This window comes from Tachyglossus aculeatus, chromosome 21 (assembly GCF_015852505.1).
Source record: "Tachyglossus aculeatus isolate mTacAcu1 chromosome 21, mTacAcu1.pri, whole genome shotgun sequence".
Lineage (NCBI taxonomy): Eukaryota > Metazoa > Chordata > Mammalia > Monotremata > Tachyglossidae > Tachyglossus > Tachyglossus aculeatus.
The window spans coordinates 58309305-58337194 of record NC_052086.1 but is presented as its reverse complement, the minus strand read 5'-3'; the positions used below and the strand labels follow the sequence as shown (position 1 = coordinate 58337194).

The 27890-nt window shown below is 45.3% G+C and overlaps 1 protein-coding gene across 4 annotated transcripts in view; it reads right to left on the bottom strand.

The window, feature by feature from the left end:
- RADIL (Rap associating with DIL domain) overlaps positions 1-27437 on the bottom strand; it is a 105307-nt gene extending 77870 nt beyond the window's left edge. For all 4 annotated transcript variants that reach the window (XR_005455330.1, XM_038762388.1, XM_038762387.1 and 1 more), the window contains exons 1-2: positions 27193-27437; positions 9327-9913 (exon numbers count right to left, since the gene is read on the bottom strand). Coding sequence is in view for 3 of the 4 variants with exons in the window: in XM_038762388.1 (XP_038618316.1) it covers positions 9327-9876 (550 nt within the window). In the remaining variant the exon portion in view is untranslated. The remainder of the gene's footprint in view (positions 1-9326; positions 9914-27192) is intronic.
- Positions 27438-27890: the final 453 nt, after the last annotated feature.

The following is a 27890-nucleotide window of genomic DNA, read 5'->3' as shown; positions in this document are numbered from 1 at the left end:
ACCTGTATGATGTAATTGACTATAGAGATCGTTTAATAGAACATTACTCACACTCCCTCATAACTTCACTCCACTTCCCGTGTCATTTTTCTGAAACATGTTCAGTGCATGTCTCCCCACTCCCCACTCAACGGTAGCCCATCCATCTCTACATCAAGCAGAAACCCCTCATTATTGGCTTTAAGGCACTCGATCATCTCTCCCCCCTCTATCTATCCTCAGTCCTCTCCCACTACAACATCACTCCTCTAACACCACCTAGGTTTTCTACAACCTAGGGAAACTTGAACACATCACACACATCACTCCTCTAATACCAACCTACTTACTGAGCCTCAATATCTCCTTTCTCACCACTGACCCCGCCCCACCTCTCTGGCCCCAAACCAACCTGGAGCTCCCTCCCACTTCACATCCTACAGCTCCCTATTCTCCCCACCTTAAAATCCCTATTTTAAAAATCACATCTCCTTCACAAAGCATTCCCTGACTAATCTGTCATCTCCCCATCCCGTGTTTCCTTCCTTCTGCATCACCTTTGCACTTGAGTCCATACCTTCTAATCACTACTACCCTAGCATCTCCTTTTCAACCTTTTCTTTCTATCTTATCTTACCTCTTCTCTACCACCCCTTTCTTTACAGGATTCTCTGCTTCCCAGAATCCTCTGAGCTGTTCTATCCCCAAAATTTCCTCTATTCCTCTCTCTACTCTCACCCTTATATTCCACTTCTCCCTACCCTAATGTCCTAATGGAAAGAGCACAGACGGGAAATCAGGAGACCTGGATTCTTATCCTGGCTCCAGCACTTACCTGCTGTGTGACCTTGAGCAAGTCACTTAATTTCTCTGGGCCTCACTTCTTCTCCCTCCCTCTTAAGACTGTGTCCTAATTGGGACAGGGATTGTTTCTGATCTGAATAACCCAAATCAACTTAGAAGTCGGCACATAGTTTGTGCTTAATAAATACCACTATTATTATTATTGCTTTTAGTCCATCGATGCTGCTATTCCCTTTAAAAAATGGCATTAACAGCTACCTCCTCTGTGTTCTGGAGGCAAATCTCAGCACATGCCCACTGAAAATAGGACAGGATCCCAAGAATTTAAGAGGCCTGAACTCCTGCTATGATTTTATAAATACAGAAGAGAGTTCCCGGCTCTGACACTAATTCCCTGGATTGTCTTAGGAAATTCACTTAGCTGTTCTAGGATGCTGTGTCTGTTTCTCCCCTTTAAAGAAGAAGGATCATTATCCTCCCAAGGAACCCTCTTAACACTATCACTTAAAGAGGTCCCAAGAATGACATCTTTCAAGCAACCTCAAACGCTCTACCAAATCCTATGCCAAACAAGCTCGAGTATTTATGCCCAGGATACTGAATACAGTGAGAGTAAAGATTTAAGAGGCAATCAGTCACATGTAGATAGTTTTACAGCCTAGTTCTCTATTGCCATTCAGTACACATTTAGTGTCTGACTTATACTATGTGCCCAATGCTTGAACTTCTGGAAGCATTTTCTCAATTTAGCTCATGATGTTTCTAAAAGGACTTTAGTTCCTTCCCTTTCTGCATGAATACCTTAAAAAAGAACTTAGAATCCACTGTAAAAACACGTCAGACATACACTCCCAAATACAGTCTCTCCCTAACAACTTCCTCAGACCTGAAACTGAATTGTCTTATGCTCAGTATAATCCCTAATATGCATAATTTGGCTTTGTGAAAGTTTAAAAGTTTTATTAGCAATAATAGTGTGTATACTCATTCCTCCATCCAACTTTCTACTCTTAGTGAAACAAGAAGGAAAAGCCAAAATCTTGAACTTTGTCCATTTTAACTGTTGTAACAAAGAATGTAAATGTAAAAAATTCAGGTGGTGATGAATAAGGACAGCTGTATCTAACAATTCAACCTCGTGTTTACTTGAGTTCTGAGGCAAAAAATCTGGCTTTGAAATTATGACGGCACTTCGGGTTTCACCTTGGAAAATTCTCCAGGTGTGGGTTTGAAAACCAAAGTGTAGACAAGTGATATAGTCAGGAAACAAATGATCTCCTACCACCTAGGGCTCTGTCAAAGGCAGGTAAGCAGTCCGGCTTGAAAAGCCAAAAGAATCACGTCCAGAAGGCCTTCAATCTTCAGTAGTCTATTTACCAGAGAATCTTCAAAAACTCTGAATTCAAGGTGAAAAAGAAGTGACTACTAGAATTTACGTAGAGAACAGAGGGCCAGAATTGATAGTCAAAATCTACTCTGCAAGACAAAGAACGCATATAGAAGGTGGTAAACTCTATGGATCCACTACCAGAACGACTGCAGATGGAGGTGAGACGTTCTAGGAGAGTTGTGTCCATGGCGTCGCTATGGTTCGGAGACAACTCGATGGCACAAGACAAGACAAGTGAAAGCTTACAGGATAATGTTTGTACTCCTTTCTAGCTCAACATTTTCCAGATTGTCAAGAATACTGCCTTGAGGGACAGATACATTTTCTATGTATTTAGGGAAGCAGCATGGCTCAGTGGAAAGAGCACAGGCTTGGGAGTCAGAGGTCATGGGTTCTAATCCTGGCTCTGCCAATTGTCAGCTGTGTGACTTTGGGCAAGTCACTTAACTTATCTGTGCCTCAGTTACTTCAACTGTAAAATGGGGATTAAGACTTAGAGCTCCACGTGGAACAACCTGATCACCATGTACTCTCCCCAGCACTTAGAACAGTGCTTTTCACATAGTAAGCACTTAACAAATGCCATTATTATTATAGCCCAAACCTACCATTTCAACAATATTGTTTTTTGAGCCTAGAGAGAAGAACTGCATGCTATCAAGAGTTGATAATCAAGTCTGGTCTAGGGCAAACAATTCAAACAGAAACCATTTAAAAAGCAAATCCTAGAGACAGTGTGCAGAAAAGGCCCCTACAATGCTCCCAGAAGCCTGGGTACCCATGAGGGAGTCCACTGGGCACAGATGGACAGTTCCAACTGAACTGGGCCATGGAAATGATGGGGAGGGGCTCACTGGGAAAAAGACATTTGGGTCAGGATGTGGATGGGAGGGACGTGGGGAGGGGGCAGGGGAAATCAAGAGATGCACCACCCCGCCTCCCACCCCACCCAGGGGCACACATTACAAGGCAGTGAAAATCACCTGTTCGAGAGGGGTTCCCTACCCAGTAACTAAGGGGAAGCTGAAGATCACAGGGGAGTGAGCAACCTGTTTGGACAGTGGTTCCCAATCCTCAGAGAAGCAGATGGAGATCTAAGGGCAGAGCCTCTAGTAGCTCTGCCTGCCCAGGCCTCATTTATGGCTTTGTTTATCCTGGGGTGAGATCTCAAGTTCGAGTGGCTCTGTAAATCTGTCCCTATCTAGTTCTGTGCTATTTAACAGTCAGTCCTTCATTTCAGCTGACCCCTAGTCCATAATTTACAAAATAGCTACCATTTTCTGACAAAAGCCTCTGACAAATGCCAGGCAGCAATGCATTCACCTCCTCTCACCCCCACCATGCAGTGTACACAAGTGATTATTGTCTTTATCTCAGTGACAGGCACAGCCCACTCTCCGCATGGCATGGATCCTAAATACCAGCCTCCTGGGAAAAATTTAACAAGTCCCAGCCCTGCTTTATTCAGCCGTCTCCTCATCCGATCCCACTCCCCTCTCCAAAAAGACACAGAGTAATCTTGGGGGGGGGAGGGGAGGGAAAAAAATGGCAGCTATGGATAGGCACCTTCCACAGAAAACAACATCACCAACAGCTCGACTGCCAGAGCACAACAACCTGAATGATTTAACTGGGTGGGGCATGTTCTCACTCCAAACCTATGGGCTAGAAGCCCTTCTGTGCTTCTTCATTTTTCTCTTGTCTCTGCTGGGGATCCAGATTATTTTCTCCTTAGCCAACTGCATTTTCAGCAAAAGCTGATAAAGGGAATGTGCATTTTCCTTTCTCCAGATGGCAGATATGTGATACACTATACGGCCTGAATCTCGCTTTCAGCAGCAATTCAGGTCTCAATATCTGTTGGGCCAAGATTTAGTTCTTTGGCTTTGGCTAAATGCTTGTGTTGAAACTGATAAAAAGCCAGTTAGCAATACTTAGCAGTAGCAGTGGTGGTGTTAGGATTGGAGAATACAAAACCAAGAAGCCACACTTTTCCTGCCCAGGAGGAGTTTACATTCCAATACAGAGGGCCAGACATAAAAATATTTACAAATAAAAGTAATCAAAATAAATAATAGAAAGTACAATTGAATAAACATTAATATAAAGTGCTTAAGTGGGATATGCATAAATTAGTAACTGCTAGTAGAGATGACTGATGGGTTTATACAATTCAGCATACTGCAAATGGATTGCAGAAGGCTTGTTGGAGGAGGTAGAAATTTAGGAGGGCCTTGAATGTAGGGAAGACTTATGGTCTCTCAGATCTGGGGAGGGAGGGAGCTAAAAGCCAGGGAACAGCATGAGCAAGGGAATAGTGACAGAAATGTCTAGAGAGAGGCATATTTTAAAGGTTGGCTTAGAGGGACAAATATAGTGACAGGGCAATGGCCAGTCAAGACAGCTGATAAGAAAGGTAGAGAGTTAGTGAAGGGCCTCAAAGCCAACTGTGAAATGTGTTTGTTTGACGCAAAGGGATGTGAGGACACAGTAGGAGTGAAGAGATGTGCATCAAGCAATGCTTCAAGAGGATTCATTTAGCAGTGTGCAGTAAAGATTGGAGAGGATAGGAGAGCTAGGCGGTTGTCTAGCCATGTGACATGACCATAGGTTGTACCAGGGTAGTAGCAGTTCGAGGGGATAGAAAAAAGTGGATCAGGGAGATGTTCTGTAGGAAGAACTGGTACAATTTGGCAGTAGATTCAATGTGGGAGTTGAAAGAAAGGAGTTGAGAATGACACTGAGGTTGTAGACTTCTGGGGTAGGGAGGATGGTGGTGTTATCATAGACTAAAATGGGAAACTCAGGATGAGGAGTGAATTTAGCCAGTAATGGCAATGGGAAATCCAACTCTACTAGTACTGAATTATTTCTATAAAATTATCTTCCTACTAAGGCCAAGAGGAAGGCTCACAACCGCATTTCCCTGAAATTCATTTTTGACATAGACCTACTCATACTGAAAACATCCTATAGTTTTTTTTGAGGATTCACCAAAGAATCCGGGGAATTTTCAAAAGGGTAATTCCAAGTTAATCTGGTTTTTCTATGTTTTTCTATTTCTTTAGATTTACAAATCTCAGAATTGAGTTAGTAAAATCTGCCCCTTCTCTTCACCCAACTATCACATTAATGCAAGCACTTGTTCTATCCTACCTTGATTATTGTATCAGCCTCCTTGCTGACCCCCTGCCTCCTGTCTCTTTCCACTCCAGCCCACACTCTATTCTGCTACCTGAATAATTTTCCTTCAAAAACATTCAGAACATGTTTCCTCAGTCCTCAAGAAACTCCAGTGGTTGTCCATCCACCTCCGCATCAAGCAAAAACTCCTCACCATTGGCTTTAAAGCACTTAATCACCTTGCCCCCTCCTACCTCACCTCACTGCTCTCCAACTACGACCCAGCCCGCACACTTTGTTACTCTGGTGCTAACCTTCTCACTGTACCCCTACCTCAACTACCCAGCCGCTGACCTCTTGCCCACAGCCTACCTCTGGCCTGGAATGCCCTCACTCCTCATATCAGACAGATAACTGTTCTTCCCCACTTCAAAGGCTTACTGAAGGCATATCTTCTCCAGAAAGCCTTCCCTGACTGAACCCTCCTCTCCTCTTTTCCCAATACCTGCTGCGCTCCTTCATTCAGCCTCCCTCCCTTCCCCCCAGTGCATATGTATTATCTGTAATTTATCTCCTTATTTATTTTTTATATTCATGCCTGTCTCCCCCTCCAGACTGCAAGCTCACTGTGGTTCGGGAATGTTTCTGATGCTATATTGTACTATCCCAAGTGCTTAGTATGGTGCGCTGCACACCATAAGCACTCAATAAATACGACTGAATGAATGAATGAATAGTACAACTAAGTAGCCTACCCACCTAACTGGGGACTTACCAGTTCACTGGGCACAATGAAAATGGCTTGCAACCAGGAGGGAGAGAGGAGACACGGATTCTATTTCCAGCTCTGATATTGGTCTGACAAATAAGTTTGGACAATTCACATTCATTCATTCATTCAATCGTATTGATTGAGCACTTACTGTGTGCAGAGCACTGTACTAAGCGCTTGGGAAGTACAAGGTGGCAACATATAGAAACGGTCCCTACCCAACAGCAGGCTCACAGTCTAGAAGGGGGAACATGGCTCACATGGCCTTGCTGTGCCTCAGGTTCCTTATCTATACAATGAAGATGAGGTACCTGTTCTGCCTATCTCCTAGATTGTGAGCACTGAGTTGGGCAGGCACTTCAAATGGACTGGTTAACTTGAATCTATCCCCAACATTTAGCACATAATAGAAGGTGCCTAATACCACAACTATGATTTTTCAGTTTTAATCCCATCTCTGTTATTAATTGGCTGTGTGACGTTAAGCAAGTCACTTAACCTCTCTGTGCTCCAAGACTTCTCACCATAATAGTGCTGACCCTAAATAATGAGAGAAAAGCAAAGAGCAGCTTCTAAAAATGACTCTACAATGCTTTGCAAATGAACAAAAGTTTTACCTGAATGCTTTATAATGATTATGATTAAGGTATCAAACATTTACTATGAGTTAAGCATAGTGCTGGGGTTGATAAAAGACAATCGGGTCAGACGCAGTCGGTTTCCCACCCAGGGCTCGCAGTCTACTGAATCCCCACTTTACAGATGAGGAATCTGAGGTACAGAGAAATTAAGTGAGTTGCCCAGGGTCACACAGCAGGCTAGTGGCAAGGTCAGGATTTGAACCCATGTTCTGACTCCAAGGCCTAAGCTCTTTCCACTAGGTCATGCTGCTTCTCATAATATTTCTTATAATGTGCACAAACTGTCTAACCATCAGCAGTACTAATGTTGGATTAGGTTATTCTACGATTGTTTGCTGATTAGAATTTTGTAAGTTTTAAACAGGTCAAGTTGGCTACAGCTTGGGGGACCTTTATTTTTCTAAGCAATCCTAGCCCACTCAAAAAGGGACCGGAGCACATAAAATGAGCTTTACCTTCCTGCCGACAGTTTAACTGGAGGAACGCAACACTAACAAAAGCATCCCTACAAGCAAAAGCACAACTTTCCTGAGGAGATACTTTAAGTCAGAGTGGAGAACTGTGCTTAGACTGCCCAGAGGAATGATGACCCTCTGGCCCTAATATATTCCCAGTAGATAGCTACTTGTAGGCTAACTAAAGGCCTGGTCTCTCTCCTTGCCTGCTTACCATGGCTATTCCAATTCACAATCCACCAAGATTATGCTCCTGAATAGGAAGGAGAAATGGGAAAAATAGAGGAGAATTTTTCCTCCAACCCACTTCCCTAATCAACAGAGACTGATGCAGAGGACATGGAAAGTAGTAATTCCCTACTATTGGAATAGCAGCAGGAACCAAATCAGACCACTGGCAGATGCAGGATGAATTCCAGAAATCATAAAAACAAAATCTCCAACACTGTTGGCAATATCCTCAGGCAATAAGTCTCTCTGCGGGATAGTGGCTTAACTTACTGCACCACTTCTCCTCTCATCTGGTTGTCCTTGGCCTCCTTTGGTGTTCTTTCTAGAAGTGTAAGCCAACATTAAAAGGCGCACTAGATCACAACCAAAGTGAAAGGTCTTTTAGACTGTGAGCCCACTGTTGGGTAGGGACTGTCTCTATATGTTGCCAACTTGTACTTCCCAAGCGCTTAGTACAGTGCTCTGCACACAGTAAGCGCTCAATAAATACGATTGATGATGATGATGATGAAAGGTCCAAAAAGAATGCAAATGTCAAGGATAAACCCAGGATATGTTCTCCTGTGCTGGGGCAATTGAAGGGACTAGCTGTCTTAAAGCCAACGGAGTAGTGTCTTATAGAGGGTGGTGACCAACAATTTGCCACTCTTTGGCCTCAGAACATCAAAAGGGAGAGAAAAACCAGTTTGAACTGTGCCATGAGGAATTTAGGCTAGACAGCACAAAGAACTTAAGGTCCCTTCCAGTCCTCTAATTTTATGATATCAGGCTGCAAATCCCATTTAAAATCCTGCTTCTAAATCATGTCAGGCTAAGATAGAGCCAAGCTCGCTTTCTTCCATAAAGCTGCAGTGTACGGGAGAATTTTTAAAAGTACAAGCTTAATCATTTTGGTCATGAATGAATAACCACTGTATTTTTATGCTGTTGCTCTTTCCTTCCTCCCCACTGAAATCTTCCAGCTATCTAGGGAGTTACAATCTGAAAAAAAAAAAAAACCTCTTTCCCCCAAATCAACAATAACAAAATCAAAACGCAGGTCAACAGCAGTCCAAGGAGATGTCCAAGCACTAGGAACCTCTCTCTGCTCAAGGATGAGTCATCATCCACTAGGCTGAAACTACAGTAGTTAAATCCTCTTCAGGCAGGGGATGGTTTAAGCCTATCTTGGGGGAAGGTCATTGACCTCATCAATTTGCACTTCTGCTTTGGGCAAAACCTCAGTTCTACTGATGCACGGAATCATCACAATACCCTTCAGGGCCTGTGGAAAGTATGGACCAGAAGTAGATATTCTGGCCCACAATGGCTCTGCTCATCTTTTCAACTCATTTGCCTGCTCCAAAAAGTCACCTCCTGTGAGATGTTCGGCAACGATCAGCTCAGCTCTGAGCATGACCCGCCAAGTTTCTCCCCAGATAATCAGATGATTGTGGGAAGAAGAGAAGGAGGCAGGGACCCCGGCCAATAGGGCAATGGTAGTCAGGATTTCACAAAGTGCTGCCAGGGAGCTGGACTCTGATCTGATTAACAGATGAACTCATCATCTGAAATGTTGCAAGGCAATATACTGGGAGTGAAGCTTTAGGTCCCTTCTAGACACAAACAATCCTGAATATCAGCATGCAGCCTGGGTCAGCTAAGAGATTTTCCTTGTTACTTCCTATCTTGGTGAAAGGTAAACTAGGGAATATCAGAGGGTAATCTGCAAATCATCCTAAGAAAGGCTCTGATCCCACATCAGAAAATATGATCCCTTAATTACATATCACCACACAAAGAGAGGCTATTTTCCCCTCACAAATCTCTCTCTCCTTTGAAGCTTCAAGATCTCTCTGCAACTCCTCTCCACCTGGACTCACCCCCACAATTCCCCAGATGTTTGGTCATCCCTGAGAGTAGAACTCCTCCCCCACCCCAGCTCTGCTCACCTGCTGTAATGGTGTCCACATCCCTGGCTGCCAATTCTTCCACCTCCGACCTCTTTCTCAGCTCAAACCTCCTGGACAAGCCTTCCTTGGGCTTCCACAGATCCTGGATCAGAAGGGGCTTCTCGTTGTCCCCCAGGACCCTGAGGCATTCTGCTTGCCATTGCTGGCCTGAGCTTCCAAATCGCCCCACCACATCGCACAAGACGTACTGGCTGGCAGACACCGGGTTCAGTGCGTAACGCTCCAGGGCTTCCTTCACCAGCTCCTGGGCGCTGGAAGAGGCAGTGGCCAAAACACTCTTGTAGTGAGTGCCTGAGCAGACATTGTCCCCAAACACCTTCAGGATGCCTGGAGCTGAGAGCTGGGTGGAGAGCTCTGCAGGGTCATCGCTGGCACCCAAGCTGGGGAAATTGGCCTCTGAGTTCCGGTCCTTGTAGCTCAGAGTCCGGGACAGCACCTGGGATAAGAGTCGGCTCTGACGCTTCAGTTTGCTCTTAGAAGGTGGGGACATGGTGGACGGAGACCCATAAAACATCGCGTGAGAGGACATGGAACACGGTCAGGGCCTTCAGCCAACGGACAGGCTCCTAGGAAAGAGAATGGAGACAAAAGCATCACCATCATCATCTTCTTCAAAAATAGAAGGAACAACACATAGAATCAGAAATAGAGAATGAGCGCTTAATAAATGACACAACATTATTATGTGCCAAGTGCCTTGTTCAACACTAAGGTAGATATAAGACAATCAGATCAGGTACAGTTCCTGTCCTTCATGGGGTTCATGGTCAGAGAGACTGAACACAGGCATTTTTATCCCCATTTTCCAAGTGAGGAACAGAGGCATGGAGAAGTGACTTGCCCAAAGGCACACAGCAGGAAAGTGGCAGAACCTGGACTGGTGTCCAGGTCTCTCGGTTCACTGTCTTGAGCTCTTTCCATTAGGCCAAGATAAGAGATACTCTTCTGGCCATGGGAATTAGATAAAGTTTCAAACAGGTCCCAAAACTGGTTTAGGTGTCAAGCAGTAATTTTTGGAGATACCACAAACTAAAGGAGTGATTTGGGTGTGCCTACCAACTCTGTTTTTCTCCCCAAAGCACTTAGCACAATGCTCTCTGCACACCATAAGTGCTCTATAAATATCATTAACTGACTGATCAACTCACTGCCTCCTTTTCCATTTCCACAAAGGTGCAAGATCCCTTTCAACTACATGAGTCTTTCCCAAGCAAAGAAGTACAAGCATTTCACTACTCAGACCAGTGCCTCAATATAATAATAATAATGACGGCATTTGTTAAGCGCTTACTATGTGCAAAGCACTGGGGAGGATGTAAGGTTATCAGGTTGTCCCATGTGGGGCTCAAAGTTAATCCCCATATTACAGATAGGGCAACTGAGGCACAGAGAAGTCAAGTGACTTGCCCAAAGTCACATAGCTGACAATTGGCAGAGCCGGGATAAGAACCCATGACCTCTGACTCCCAAGCCCGTGTTTTTTCCACTGAGCCACTTTTCAAAAGGAACATAAGAGCTTCAATAGATAAGGTGGATATTAAAAAGGAAATATTTCCCCCTTAGAATTAAAATCTAAATGGGTAAGGATTTAAAGATTGGTACTGAAAAAATCCCCTCTCTCTTCTTCTCCTGTGACACTCTTCCAGTGTACCTCTTTCCTGGTGAGAAGATGTGAACTCTCCCTCACTTCCAAACCCATGAAAACAAAAGACTCAAGAGGGTCAGCTTCTAAGTAATAAATGAATGAAAGAAACAACACCATATCCAAAATATTCCTCCTCAACATTGGGCAAAAACAACTACTCCCAGCAAGACAAAGGGCCATTCCCTCGGGGCAGCAGCATCAGAAAGCCCAAGACACCCACACGGCATACACAACGGCAACTGCAGAAGCATTGTAAGCATGGCTGGAATTTGCGCATTCCACCCACAGCTTCAAGACTGGTATTTAGGCTCTTTTCAGGCCAGATGGATGTGATACCTTGTTTGGTGAAAAAAAAAAGTCCTTTGAAAGTGCACCATGCTGTAAAAACCATCATCATCCTACAGCATGGATATCCAAGAGGCTTAAATCATTAAGCAGAAATTTTCCCAGTCCTCCTTAAAACACTCTTCTGGGCACAGGGAGAAGGGGAGAATTCTTCTCCCCATTTTCCAAATGGTGAGCATGAGGTTCAGGGATTCAGGGAAATGCCTCCCTGGAAATCAAAGGCATCTCATAATTTAATTTTGGTCCACCTACAAATAATTTCCCTAAAAAGTCATCCCCTTTAGAAGGTGTTCCTTGATTAAACCCTCCCCACTTCCATCCCATCACGTTTCCTGCCTTGCCATCCCCTTAGCCAACTCGGCATTCACATATTTACCTCTTTGGTAATTATTCTTTCATTTGGGTCTGCTATCTTTAACTCTTCTCTCATTCTCAACTATTGTCTATGGTTCAATTTATGTCCACTTTCTCCCACCATTTGACTGTGAGCAGCTTGAGGGCAGTGAATGTGTTTCATTTGTTTGGAGTGTTTCCCATGAACTAGAACAATGCTCTGAACACAAAAGATGCTCAATAATACTGATAGCTTCCTATTTCTGAAATTGTAGTGCTGGGTTCTTATTCTCATCACAAGACAAAGGAAGCTTTCATGCCCAGCAGAAAATCTCTTCTAGGAGTGCTCTGTCAGGGACAGACCCAGCCCAAGGAACCGCTCAAGGGATGGAGGTGACAAAGTCGAGTGGATCATCAAAAACTACAACTGATTTAAACATTAACCACAACAAGAGATGGTTTGTTTCCCTCAGTCCTCCAGAGCAGCAATTCTGGTTGAAGAAAATGCTTTTCATTAAAAAAAAAAAAACAACCAGGCAGCCAGTCAATCAAGGATATTCGATGAGCATTTACTGTGTACTACAAAAGCAAGATGGACTAGTGGATAGAGCACGGGCCTGGGAGTCAGAAGGTCATGGATTCTAATCCCAGCTCCATCACTAGTCTGCTGTGTGACCCTGGGCAAGTCATTTCACTCCTCTGTGCCTCAGTTACCTTATCTGTAAAATGGGGATTAAGATTGTGAGCCTAATGTGGGACAGGGACTGTGTCCAACCCAGTTTGTTTGTATTTCCCCCTTCCCCCTCCCCCAGTGCTTAGTACAGTGCCTGGCACATAGCAAGTGCTGTAACAAATACTATTATTATTATTATTATTAAGAACTTGGGACGGTACAATAGAACAGAGTTGGTAGATATGATCTCCAACCACAAGGAGCTTAAAGTCAACAGGAGGAGAGTTAGGACCCCAGACTCATTTCTCCCTTTTTTTAAAAAAAAGATATTTGTTACGCACTTACTATGTGCCAAACACCATTCTAAGAGCTAGGGTAGCTACCAGTTAATTAGGTTGGACACACTCCCCCCGTCCCGCATGGGGCTCACAGTCCAAGACTCATCTTAAGTCTATGTTCATCCCTGGAAGGAAATGGGGTTATGTTAAAGCATAAGTGAATAAGCAGCAAGAGGTGTGGGCTCACCCATTTTTGGTAACCCAGAACAACACACAGAACAATCTGTGACCTCATGAAACATTCTGCACCTCTTCCTTCACTGTCTTGCCTACATTTCAATGATCCCCATTGAAAGAGTCCAGTCCTGCCATGAATAAAGCTCCTCTTAAAAACCAAGTTTCCCAGTCTCTACCACAGCCCACAGCTGAAGGTCCTCGTGACCCCCACAGCAGATTTAGGTTCTGGCTGTCATCATCCTTCCCCATACCACTTGCTCAAATCCTCATACTGTTCATATGCAGGTGCTGCCCGGGGACGTCACTCTGCCCCAGGGCAGTGGTTACAGACATTCCTCGGCTAGGTCATATACCAAAGAACAATATGAGATTTTCTTTGGCATTTGGTAGTAAAACCCATAAGGGAAACTGCCAAAGATTTTGATTTTTTTCCTATGGAATGTGAATCAGGTATCCCTGGGTTTCTTCACATGTCCTGGAACGCATATCTCGGCCACACCAAAAACTGGCCAGGAATTCTTGCCTAATGACCTGCCACAAGGCCTCTATTTGGCTTACATTGCTATGGCACCAATCATAACAAATGCATTCAGTGTCCATGTGGCCAGCACATGTCCTCCCATGTGTGCTCCACATTGGCAGCTCTTTAAGGACCCCCGAAACTCTAACAGTTAGCGATAACCAATCTTGGGCTTTTGGGACCAGTTTTCTAACCTGGTGGTTTGGAAGTTAGAGGCAAGACAATCAACCCATAACCTGTTTCTTCTCCCAGGGAACTGTGTGACCATTCATTCATTCATTCAATCATATTTATTGAGCGCTTACTGTGTGCACAGCACTGTACTAAGCGCTTGGGAAGTACAAGTTGGCAACATATAGAGACGGTCCCTACCCAACAGTGGGCTCACAGTCTAGAAGGGGGAGACAGAGAACAAACCAGCATCCACCCCACTCTTTAGGTCTAGATACATACAGGGCAGGGAATGTGTCTATTTATTGTTAGTACTGTACTCTCCCAAGCTTTTAGTGCAGTGCTCTGCACACAGTAAGTGTTCAATAAACATGACAATGAATGAATTCAGCTGCAATGTACAGTGTGGCCCACTCAAAGGGCAACGGGTGCACATCAGGTGCCCAATAACACCCACCCAATCCCAGAAGCCCCCCCTTCTAATGTCACCTGGGACCCTTGACCCTTTGCTATTGTTCAATTGACACATTTGTCTTTCTGAAGCATTGTTCCACCCATATCTCTCTTCTCTTTGACACCCTCTCCTGGCTTCCTAAGCAGCACCTTATCAAATGAAACCCTTCACATGTGGTTTCAGGGCTCTCCATCATCAGGCTCCAACTCCCACCAAGCCAACTGCCTAGTTGTATTTCACTCTCGACCATCCCCTAACCCACCTCGGTTCCCTTACTCATTTGTTCCCCCAGCTGAGACTCCCTCCTGCCCCAAAGTCAGCCAGGCCACCTTTTAGAACCCCACCAACAAGCTTCCCCCCAATTATTTTTCCAGCTCCCTGAGTCATCTCATCCCTTCAACCAAGTCTATTGCTTAGAAACTCATTTGCACCTTCTTTATTAATAATAATAATTATTATTATTAATATTATGGTACTTATTAAGTGCTCAGTCTCTGCCAGGCACTGTACTAAGCGCTGAGGTGGATGCAAACAGATCTGGTTGGTCACAGTCCTTGTCCCTTGTGCGGCTCACAGTCTCAACCCCCATTTTACAGATGAGGTAACTGAAGCACAGAGAAGTGAAGTGACTTGCCCACGGGCACATAGCAGACAAGTGGCAGAGTCAGGATTAGAACCCATGGCCTTCTGACCCCCAGGCTGGTGTTCTATCTACTATGCCATGCTGCTGTGTATAAATCTATAATTCCATTTATCTATTTTGATGCTGTTGATGCCTGTTTACTTGTTTTGTTGTCTGTCTCCCCCCCTCTAAACTGTGAGCCCATTGTTGGGTAGGGATTATCTCTATCTGTTGCTGAACTGCACTTTCCAAGCACTTAGAACAGTGCTCTGCACACAGTAAGTGCTCAAAAAATACGATTGAATGAATGAATGTTTCTCTTTATGCATATTTATGTCCACTCAATTTGTAAATACTTGTGGGTGTCCACATTTTTATATTGGTCACCCCCATTACAGCATAAATTTCCTGTGGGCAGGAAATTGACATTTCACTTGTCACATTTTCACCTCATTATTCTGTACTTCACAAATACCTAATACAATGCACAGTACCAAACGGGTGCTCAATAAATTCTAACGCCATTATGACTACTTCTAACAGGTGGACTGAAGCTACTTTCCTCCTTTCTCCCCACCACTGTCACTCCTTGAGGACTGAGAAGCAACTCCTAGCTCCCTCACTGTGACTCTCTGGCCATGACTCTCCTGACGACTAAGCCAGATTCTATCCCCTAAACCACAAGTGCAGCAAGTTACATCCCTGTACCCTATGGGATGGTGACTGAGTCTGATATGATTAAGTATCAACCCCAGTGCTAGCCACATTGTAAGCATTTAATAAATACCAACTTGCCCCCTTCTCTCGCTCATCATTGCTCTTCAGCAAAGGCCTGCATTCAACCAGGATGGATCCAAGTGGCATCCAATAGCAATCAGGTATACTCTACCGCACCTGCCACCTCATCTTTCTACCCCAAATCCCCCATAAAAACAAGAAGGGGGTAAGGATTCAGGAGGAGAATGTCTTTTAAAAAGAGTCCTCCTTCCTCCTGGATGGGAGAGAGAGTCTTAGAGAAGAAAAGGAAGCTTGTCAAAAGGCCATGGGTTCTAGTCCTGGCTCTGCCACTTGTGTGCTGTGTGCCTTTGGGCAAGATAGCAGACAAGTGGCTTCAGAGGGTATAACCTGGAAGAGGAGGCCCTAATAAGGCCCAAGAGTCTAGGGCTAGTTACTTATATCTGCTTTATATATTCCTGCTTTCACTTTTTTCCCTTCCCTTACTTTTGATCTTCACTTTTCAGCTAAGGCCAACATGGCAAACCAGGAGAAGCCGGGAAGGAGAGGGTTGAGGGGCCCAAGTGGGGTGAGCTTACAATGGGGTCCACACAGCTGACTCCACCCCAGCACCTCTCCCATAACACAACAAAAAACTTAAGAACAACCAAGCTTAGAAGGCTTCCAACTGTTGCACATTTGTCTTTTCCCTCAAATTCCTATATATGATGCTCATCGTCCTCTTCTTTGAGAACCTTGGGTCGGTGCAAAAGCGGCTCTTTATGATCCTGAGAACAGACAAAATTACTTGTTTGAAGTGTTTGCTCGCCACGGCTTCTGAAGGCAGTTCATGGCTTTGAAGGGTCAGTCGGACAATAGACACATGCATATTGGGGATTGGTATCTGAGAAAATAAATTCTAAGTAAGAAATAACTAGAACCTTAGCTCAATCATAAGATATTCAGAGCTGTACAACCCTGGACGAAAGAATATAGCCAGTTTTAATATGCCCCTTGACCCTCTTCCTTCTGCCAATTTGCAGGGTGACATTCATTGCTAGGGCAATCCTGGCAATATTATGAGGGAAAAGGGTGAAAAGAGGGAATGTGATTCATTAGTTGCCAACCAGGCCCCTTTCAAGAGTATACCAAGTCCCCAGCACACGGTTCAGTTTTTAAAAAACTGAACCTCCCCACTGGAGTCCCCAAATACTGCCCTCTGGAAATTTAATAAGGTCTTTTTATTTGTGCAATATCTCCCTGAAACTGTCTACAAGTATATCTGCTGAGTGTAAAACTTTTTTCACACAACATCTTCCCTTGTAATTACAGGCTGGATGTAGCATGCTGATTTGTCAAAAAGCAATAGATTCAAAAAGTGGGGGGGAGGTGGGGAAGAGCCTGAGAACTCCAAGCTGCTACTTGATAATCTGATGTGTTTCTTAGAAAGAGTAAGAATGTAAGTTGATTTTTTTTTCCTGCCTCAAAGAAGCTGGATGCGATACACACCTTGGTGGAGAGGAGTGTGTTACACTTAGCTTGCTGTTTTAAGAAAATGCTTTACTCAGGTCCTCAAAATAAAGAATCCATTTTCTAGTGAAAAACAGGCCAAACTCATCCAAAGGGAGTGGTACAGGGAAGAAGGTCAGCACAACACTCCATACAGATGAAATGGGTGGAGAATCCTGGTTCCAACACTGCAATGTGGAATTCATTACAAATTCAACCAGCAAAGGAAATGAAAAGGAGCATGGACTTAGAGGCTCTGATTTACCCTTGCCTCTTATAAATCCAAGAGGTCTATCATTCCAACTATACAGCTGCTTTTAAATGCAAAATAATTGAATAAAAACCTGCCTGTTCTGACACGGAGCCTATTGACACAGGAGTGATTTTCTTTTTTCCCCATCTGTTCTAACAATTAGCTTCTCTTGGAATGAGGGTTTTGATTCTCTTTAGGTGGCCTGTCCTTCTTGATTACGTTGGTAATCAAAGAGAATGTGGAAAATTATATTTGATTATTCAGATGAATCCAACACTTCCTATAACATTAAAGACCAAAAATAAAGATTTGCAACTTTGCTCACCAATCCCTTGCTCATTCATTCACTCATTCAGTAGTACTTATTGAGCGCTGTGTGCAAAGCACTGTACTAAGCGATTGGGAGAGTACAATACAATAAACAGACACATTCCCTGCCCACAACGAGCGTACAATCTAGAAGGGAGGAGACAGACATCAATACAAATAAATAAAATTACAGATATGTATGAAGTGCTGTGGGGATGGGAGGGTGGAAGAGCAAAGGAAGCAAGTCAGGGTAACACAGAAGGGAGTAGGAGATGAGGAAAAGCGGGGCTCAGTATTGGAAGGCCTCTTAGAGGAGACGTGCCTTCAATAAGGTTTTGAAGGGGGAGAGAGTAATTGTCTGTCGAATTTAAGGAAGGAGGGCATTCCAGGCTAGAGGCAGGATATGGGCTAGGGGTTGGCGGCGAGACAGGAGAGATTGAAGCACAGTGAAGAAGATCAGCACCAGAGGAGCGAAGTGTGTGGGCTGGGTTGTAGAAAGAGAGAAGTGAGGTGAGGTAGGAGGGGACAAGGTGGCGGAGGGCTTTAAAGCCTATAGTGAGGAGTTTTTGTTTGATGAGGAGGTGGATGGGCAATCACTGGAGCTTTCTGAGGAGCGTGGTGACATGCCCTGAACGTTTTTGTACAAAAATGATCTGGGCAGCTGAGTGAAGCATGGACTGGAGTGGGTAGAGACAGGAAGCTGGGAGGTCAGTAAGGAGGTTGATGCAGTTAAGCCAGGCAGGATAGGATGAGTGATTGTATTAACTTGGTAGCAGTTTGGACAGAGGGAATAGGGCAGATTTTTGTGATGTTGCAAAGGTGGGACAGGATTTGGTGATGGACTATGTGGGTTGAATGAAAGAGAGAAGTCAAGGATAACACCAAGGTTATGGGCTTGTGAGACAGGAAGGATGGTAGTCCGTCTACAGTGATGGGGAAAGTCGGGGGAGGACAGGGTTTGGGTGGGAAGATAAGGAGCTCTGTTTTGGACATGTTAAGACTGAGGTGACAGGACATCCAAGAAGGATGAAGGCAGGAGGAGATGTGAGACTGGAGAGAGGGAGAGAGATCAGAGCTGGAGATGTAGATTTGTGTACTATTTACATAAAGGTGGCAGTTGAAGCCATGGGAGCAAATGAGTTCTCCAAGGGACTGGGTGTAGAAGGAGAATAGAGGGAAACGCAGAACTGAACCTTCAGGGACCCCCACAGTTTGGGGGTGGGAAATAGAGGAGGAGTTCGTGAAGGACTGAGACTGAGACTAATAATTATGGAATTTGTTAAGCGCTTACTATGTGCCAGGCACTATACTAAGTGCTGGGGCTGATACAAAAAAGTCAGGTTGGACACAGTCCCTTTACCACATAGGGCTCACAGTCTCAATCCACATTTTACAGATGAGGTAACTGTGGCACAGAGAAGAGAAGTGACTTGCCCAAGGTTACACAACAGACAAGTGGCAGAGTCAGGATTAAAACCCATGACCTTCCCAGGCTTGTGCTGTATCAGACAGAGTTAGTGAAGCCAAGGTTGGATGACATTTCCAGGAGAAGGGGGTGGTCAACAGAGTGGAAGGCAGCTGAGAGGTTGAGGAGGATTAAGATGGAGTAGAGGCCATTGGATGTGGCAAGAAGGAGATCATTGGTGACCTTTGAGAGGCCAGTTTCTGTGGAGTGAAGGGGATGGAAGCCAATTGGAGGTGGTCAAGGAAAGAACTGGAGGAGAGGAATTTGAACTCACTTAAAAAGTCTGGAGAAGAATATGACAAATCAGGTAAGAGCTCAAATCCAGTCCCTTTTTTTAGATTCAGATCTCTGGGTGATGCTAAGCTCTGTACTAGGTGCTGGGGAAAGATAACACTACAATCAGATGAAACCCAGACCCAATCCCTATTGTAACCCCATTTTACAGGTTTGGAAACTGAGGCTCAGAGAAGTTAAGTGACTTGCCCAAGGTCACAGAGCAGGTAAGTGGTGGAGCCGGGAGGCTCTCACTCTCAGTCTCTTCACTCACTCTGATTTCCAGGCCTGTGCCCTTTCCACTTGGCCATTAATCCAATCAATCAATAGTATTTTATTGAGTTTTTACTTCATGCACACATTGCACTAAGTACTTGGGAGACTACAACAGGTAGACACAATTCCAGCCCTCAAGGTGCTTATGGCACTTAGCTGCTTAGTTTATAATAAACAAAATAAAACAAACTTCAAGCTTCAGTTTTCGCTCTTTCCTTTCGAACAGGAAGTAGCATTTGGTATCAGGTCCATTTCCATGTTCCTTCACCATTTTTTTTTAACAACTGTGAGTTTGCGGACAACAATCAATCGTATTTATTGAGCGCTTACTGTGTGCAGAGCACTGTACTAAGCGCTTGGGAAGTACAAGTTGGCAACATATAGAGACGGTCCCTACCCAACAGTGGGCTCACAGTCTACAGAGGCCTGAAACTGGGGAACCCTGGTGGGCCCCAGAGACATTGGGAGAAGCAGTGTGACCTACTGGAGAGCATATGGGCCTGGCAGTCAGAAAGACCTGGGTTCTAATCCTGGCTCTACCACTTGTCTGTTGTGTGACATTAGGTAAGTCACTTTACTTCTCTGTGACTGTAAACTCATTGTGGGCAGGGAATTTGCCTATTATATGGTTATATTGTACTCTCCCAAGCACTTCATACAATGCTCTGCATCTGTAAAATGGGGATTAATAATAATAACAATAACAATTATAATTATAATTATGGCATTTAAGCACTTAATATATGCCAAGCCCTTCTTTAAGGGCTAGAGTGGATGGATACAAGGTAATCAGATTGGACACAGTCCCTGTCCCACGTGGGGCTCAGTCTCAATCCCCATTTTACAGATGACATAACAAAGGCAGAGAGAAGGTGACTTGCCCAAGATCACACAGCAGACAAATAGCAGAGTCAGCATTAGAAACCAAGACCTCTGACTCCCAAAAGCCCACACTCTTGCCAATAAGCCATGCTGCTTCTCTAAGACTGTGAGTCCCATGTGGGATATGGATTGTGTCCATCATGATTATCTTGTATTTACTCCAGCATTTAGTGCAGTGCCTGGCATATAGTAAGCACTTAAATACCATAAAAAACTGTTCTGCCCTGCCATTTCTGTATAGGATGCTGAATTCATCCCCACTCCCAGCCCCAGAGCATTTATGTACATATCTGTAATTTATTTATATAAATGTCTGTCTCCCCCCTCTAGACTGTAAGTTTGTTTTGGGCTCCCATGAGCCCAGTACAGTGCTCTGCATACAGTAATCACTCAATAACTATGACTGACTGCCTGACTGACAGTAATCGCTCAATAAATACGACTGAATGACTGAATTTACTCTTCTTAAGGCAATTTTACTTTTATCTAGTGGGAAGCAGCATAGCCTAATGGATAGAACATAGCTTGGGAGTCAAAGGACATGGGTTTTAATCCAGGCTCTGCCACTTGTCTGCTGTATGACCCTGGGCAAGTTACTTCACTTCTCTGTGCCTCCCCTACCGCAACTGTAAAATGAGGATTAAGACTGTGAGCCCCATGTGGGACAGGGACTGCGTCCAACCTGATTACTTTGGATCTACCCCAGCGCTTGGAACAGTACTTGGCACATAGGCAGCAGCATGGCATAGTGGATAGAGCAAGGGCTTGGGAGCCTGAAGGACCTAGGTTCCAATCCCGACGGCCACAGGTCTTCTGTGTGACCTTGGGCAAGCCACTTCACTTCCCTGGGCCTCAGTTCCCTCATCTGCAAAATGGGGATTAAGAGTGTGAGCTCCATGTGGGACAGGGACTGTGTCCAACCTGACTTGTATTTATCCCAGCACTTAGAACAGTGCCTGGCACATAGTAAGCACTTAAGTACCATAATTATTATTTTTATTAATTTTTATCATAGCAAGCATTTAATGATGGTGGCATTTGTTATGTGCTTTCTATGTGCCAGGCACTGTACTAAGCCTGAGGTGGATATAATAATAATAATGATGGTATTTGTTAGGCGCTTAGTATGTGTAGGATTTCCTCAAAAATCTCCAGTGGCTTCCAATCAACCTACGCATCAGGCAAAAACTCCTCACCTTCGGCTTCAAGGCTGTCCATCACCTCGCCCCCTCCTACCTCACCTCCCTTCTCTCCTTCTACAGCCCAGCCCGCACTCTCCGCTCCTCTGCAGCTAATCTCCTCACTGTGCCTCGTTCTCGCCCATCCCGCCGTCGATCCCTGGCCCACCTCATCCCCCTGGCCTGAAATGCCCTCCCTCTGCACATCCGCCAAGCTAGCTCTCTTCCTCCCTTTAAGGCCCTACTGAGAGCGCACCTCCTCTAGGAGGCCTTCCCAGACTTAGCTCCCTCCTTTCTATCCCCCTCCTCCCCCTCCTCATCCCCCCCGCCTTACCTTCTTCTCCTCCCCACAGCACCTGTATGTATGTATATATGTTTGTATGAATTTATTACTCTATTTTATTTGTACATATTTATTCTATTTTATTTCGTTAATATGTTTGGTTTTGTTCCCTGTCTCCCCCTTCTAGACTGTGAGCCCACTGGTGGGTAAGGACTGTCTCTATATGTTGCCAACTTGTATTTCCCGAGCACTTAGTACAGTGCTCTGCACACAGTAAGCACTAAATAAATACGATTGAATATGTGCAAAGCACTGTTCTAAGCGCTGGGGAGGTTACAAGGTGATCAGGTTGTCCCACGGGGGACTCACAGTTTTAACCCCCATTTTACTGATGAAGTAACAGGCACAGAGAAGTTAAGTGACTTGCCCAAAGTCACACAGCTGACACTTGGCAGAGCCGGGATGATGATGATGATGATGGCATTTGTTAAGTGCTTACTATGTGCAAAGCACTGTTCTAAGCGCTGGGGAGATTATAAAGTGATCAGATTGCCCCACGGGGGTCTCACAGTCTTAATCCCCATTTTACAGATGAGGTAACTGAGGCACAGAGAAGTTAAGTGACTTGCCCAAAGTCACACGGCTGACAATCCATGAGCTCTGACTCCAAAGGATATAAGCAAAACAAGCTGGACTATGTCCCATGTGGAGCTCATAGTTCCAATCCCCATTTTACAGAAGAGATAACTGAGGCACAGAGAAGTGAAGTGACTTGTCCACGGTCACACAGCGGACACATGGCGGCCCGGGGATTAGAACCCACGCCCTTCTGCCTTCCAGGCCTGTGCTCTATCCAACTGACGGCATAGTTGTTATTACTACTGAGGCCAAAGCCCATGGAAAAAAAACGGGTTTCCTGAAAGAGCTCCAGACCACCTGATCAGCTGGAAGTTTCAAATGGGACGGTCCGGGTCTGGTCCGTTGTCCCTGGACCAAGCACCTGCAGCCGCGCAGGTTCGGTCTCCAACGGCAATCGGACCAGCCCCAGCTCTCCGGCTCCACTTTCCAAGAAGCAGCGTGGCTCATTGGAAAAGAGCCCGGGCTTTGGAGTCAGAGGTCATGGGTTCAAACCCTGGCTCCACCAATTGTCAGCTGTGTGACTTTGGGCAAGTCACTTAACTTCTCTGTGCCTCAGTTACCTCATCTGTAAAATGGGGATTAAGACTGTGAGCCCCACATGGGACACCTGATCACCTTGTAACCTCCCCAGCGCTTAGAACAGTGCTTTGCACATATTAAGCACTTAATAAATGCCATCAAAAAAAAAAAGATGACGAAAATCAATCTTGCCAGCTCAGTTCTCACCCCCTGCCCATGGTCGCGACGGTTCCTGCACTTTCCCAAGACCGCTCGACGCCTCTGTCCTAGTGCCCTCTCCCCAGTGCTTGGAACAGGGCTTTGCATGCAGGAAGCACTCAATCAATTCATGCAACCGTATTTAGTGAGCGCTCGCTGTTTGCAGGGCACTGGATGAAGCACTTGGGAGAGGGCGAAGGATCTGGTGCGTGGATGGATTCATTTATTCATTCATAGGTATTAAGTGCTTACTATGTGCAGAACACTGCACTAAGCACTGGGAAAGTACGATGCAGCAGAAGAGGGAAAAATCCCTGCCCACAAAGGGCCCACGGTCTTGCATGCCCCACGCGGGCTCTTTCCTCGGGGTCATTCATTCATTCAATCACATTTAGAAGCAGTGTGGCTCAGTGGAAAGAGCACGGGCTTTGGAGTCAGAGGTCATGGGTTCAAATCCCGGCTCCGCCCCTTCTCAGCTGGATGACTCTGGGCAACTCACTTCACTTCTCTGGGCCTCAGTGCCCTCATCTGTAAAATGGCGATGAAGACTGTGAGCCCCATGTGGGACAACCTGATCACCTTGTAACCTCCCCGGCTCTTAGAACAGTGCTTTGCGCATAGTAAGCCCTTAATAAATGCCATTATTATTATTTATTATGCGCTTACTGTTTGCAGAGCGCTGTGAGCCCAATGTAGGACAACCTGATCGCCTTGTAACCTCCCCGGCGCTTAGAAAAGTGCTTTGCACAAAGTAAGCGCTTAATACAGGCCATTATTATTATTTATTATGCGCTTACTGTGTGCAGAGCGCTGTGAGCCCCATGTGGGACAACCTGATGGCCTTGTAACCTCGCCGGCGCTTAGAACAGTGCTTTGTGCATAGTAAGCTCTTAATAAATGCTATTATTATTATTTATTATGCGCTTACTTTGTGCAGAAGGCTGTGAGCCCCATGTGGGACAACCTGATCGCCTTGTAACCTCCCCGGCACTTAGAACAGTGCTTTACACATAGTAAGCGCTTAATACAGGCCCTTATTATTATTTATTATGCACTTACTGTGTGCACAGCGCTGTACTGAGCTCTTGGAAAGTACAATACAGCAATAAAGAAAGACAATCCCTGCCTAAAACGGGCTTACAGTCTGGGGTGGGGGGGGGGGGGGGAGGGAGATGGACATAAAACCTAGCCAAGCTAGCTCTCTTCCTCCCTTCAAGAGGGTGGGTGAGAGCTCACCTCCTCCAGGAGGCCTTCCCAGACTGAGCCCCCTCTTTCCTCTCCCCCTCGTCCCCCCTCCATCCCCACCGTCTTACCTCCTTCCCTTCCCCACAGCACCTGTATATATGTATGTACATATTTATTACTCTATTTACTTGTACATATCTATTCTATTTATTTTATTTTGTTAATATGTTTGGTTTTGTTCTCCGTCTCCCCCTTCTAGACTGTGAGCCCACTGTTGGGTAGGGACTGTCTCTAGATGTTGCCAACCTGTACTTCCCAAGCGCTTAGTACAGTGCTCTGCACACAGTAAGCGCTCAATAAATACGATTGATGATGATGATATTTATTACTCTATTTATTTTACTTATACATATCTATTCTATTTATTTTTTTTTGTTAATATGTTTGGTTTTGTTCTCTGTCTCCCCCTTCTAGACTGTGAGCCCACTGTTGGGTAGGGACTGTCTTTAGATGTTGCCAACCTGTACTTCCCAAGAGCTTAGTACAGTGCTCTGCACACAGTAAGCACTCAATAAATGCGATTGATGATGATGATATTCATTACTCTATTTATTTTACTTGTACATATCTATTCTATTTATTTTATTTTGTTAATATCTTTGGTTTTGTTCTCCGTCTCCCCCTTCTAGACTGTGAGCCCACGGTTGGGTGGGGACTGTCTGTAGATGTTGCCAACTTGTACTTCCCAAGCGCTTAGTACAGTGCTCTGCACACAGTAAGCGCTCAATACGATTGATCAATCAATCAATTGTATTCATTGAGCGCTTACTGTGTGCAAAGCACTGTACTAAGCGCTTGGGAAGTACAAGTCAGCAACGTATAGAGACAGTCCCTACCCAACCGTGGGCTCACAGTCTAAAAGGATTGATGATTGAGGATTGATGATGATGATATTTATTACTCTATTTATTTATTTTACCTGTATATATCTATTCTATTTATTTTATTTTGTTAATATGTTTGGTTTTGTTCTCCGTCTCCCCCTTCTAGACAGCGAGCCCACTGTTGGGTAGGGACTGTCGCTAGATGTTGCCAACTTGTACTTCCCAAGCGCTTAGTACAGTAAGCGCTCAATAAATATGATTGATTGATTCCCCACAGCACCTGTATATATGTATATATGTTTGTACATATTTTTTACTCTATTTATTTTACTTGTACATATCCATTCTTTTTATTTGTTAATATGTTTGGTTTTGTTCTCCGTCTTCCCCTTCTAGACTGTGAGCCCACTGTTGGGTAGGGACTGTCTCTAGATGTTGCCAGCTTGTCCTTCCCAAGCGCTTAGTACAGTGCTCTGCACAGAGTAAGCGCTCAATAAATACGACTGATTGATTCCCCACAGCACCTGTATATATGTTTGTACATATTTATTACTCTATTTATTTATTTATTTTACTGGTACATATCTATTCTATTTATTTTATTTTGTTAATCTGTTTGGTCTTGTTCTCCGTCTCCCCCTTCTAGACGGTGAGCCCACTGTTGGGTAGGGACTGTCTCTAGATGTTGCCAGCTTGTCCTTCCCAAGCGCTGAGTACAGTGCTCTGCACACAGTAAGCGCTGAATACGATTGATCAATCAATCAAGCAATCGTATTTATTGAGCGCTTACTGTGTTCAGAGCACTGGACTAAGCGCTTGGGAAGTACAAGTTGGCAACATATAGAGACAGTCCCTACCCAACCATGGGCTCACAGTCTAAAAGGATTGATGATTGAGGATTGATGATGATGATGATGATATTTATTACTCTATTTATTTATTTTACCTGTACATATCTATTCTATTTATTTTATTTTGTTAATATGTTTGGTCTTGTTCTCCGAATCCCCCTTCTAGACTGTGAGCCCACCGTTGGGTAGGGACTGTCTCTAGATGTTGCCAACCTGTACTTCCCAAGCGCTCAGTACAGTGCTCTGCACACAGTAAGCGCTCAATACGATTGATGATGATGATGATATTTATTACGCTATTTTACTTGTACATATCTATTCTATTTATTTTATTTTGTTAATATGTTCGGTTTTGTTCCCTGTCTCCCCCTTCTAGACTGTGAGCCCGCTGTTGGGTAGGGACTGTCTCTAGATGTTGCCAGCTTGTCCTTCCCAAGCGCTCAGTACAGTGCTCTGCACACAGTAAGCGCTCAATACGATTGATGACGATGATGATATTTATTACTCTATTTTACTTGTACATATTTATTCTGTTAATCTGTTTGGTCTCGTTCTCCGTCTCCCCCTTCTAGACTGTGAGCCCACCGTTGGGTGGGGACCGTCTCTAGATGTTGCCAGCTTGTACTTCCCAAGCGCTTAGAACAGTGCTCTGCACACAGTAAGCACTCAATATGATTGATGATGATGATATTTATTACTCTATTTATTTTACCTGTACATATCTATCCTATTTATTTTATTTTGTTAATCTGTTTGGTCTTGTTCTCCGTCTCCCCCTTCCAGACTGTGAGCCCACCGTTGGGTGGGGACTGTCTCTAGATGTTGCCAGCTTGTACTTCCCAAGAGCTTAGAATAGTGCTCTGCACACAGTAGGCGCTCAATAAATACGATTGACTGATTGACTGATAAAAAAGCAAGCAGCCGGGCAGCAATATAAATAGAATTATAGGGTCCCCGTGGCCCCTCTGCCAACCTCCGCTGGCTCCTGCCGGAGGGAGAGGTGGGCACGGCCGCTTCGGTGGGCACCCCGGGATACGTTTCTTTTTAGCAATAAATTGAAAGGTGCTTCTTTGGCGCCGCTCCCCCTTTTCCCCCCACCGTGGGTGGCCTGGCCCGCCCCACCTGTCCTGCAAGTTGGGGGGCACTCACCTGGGCTGGGCTGGGTGGGGCGGTGCGGTGCTGTGCGGTGCGCTGCGGCTCCCCCGAGGGCTTCTGGGAAGTGGCGGCAGGCTCGGCCCCCTCCTGCCCCCGGACGGACGGACGGATGGACAGGACGGTCCCCGCTCCTCGGGCCCGAACAGGGGGACCAGCCGGCCGGGGGACCAGCCGGACGGACGGACGGACAACGCCACCGCGGCCGTTAGGCAGCCCGCGGACGTTGGGCGAGGCGCGGGCGACACCTAGTGGACGGAACGGCTCCCCCGCGCTCCCGGCTCACGTGGACTCGGGCCGCAAGAGGGCGCTGTTCCAGAGTCGCGTTGTAACAGTCCCGGTCCGGCCTGCACTTCTTACCGCCCTGGGCTGCTTCTCGTCAAGCAGTCGAGGCCTAATGGAAATGATAACGATGGGATTCACACGTATTTCTTGAGCGCCCTATATGTGCTGAGCACTGTCCTGAGCACTTGATAGAGTATAAGGCGCAGGCGCCACCTAGAGGACGGACTAGCTCACCCGCGCTCCCGGAGCGCTGGGCTGGTAGCTCACGTGGACTCGGGCCGCAAGAGGGCGGTGTTCCAGAGTCGCGTTGTAACAGTCCCGGTCCGGCCTGCACTTCTTACCGCCCTGGGCGGCTTCTCGTCAAGCAATCGAGGCCTAATGGAAATGATAACGATGGGATTCACACTTAT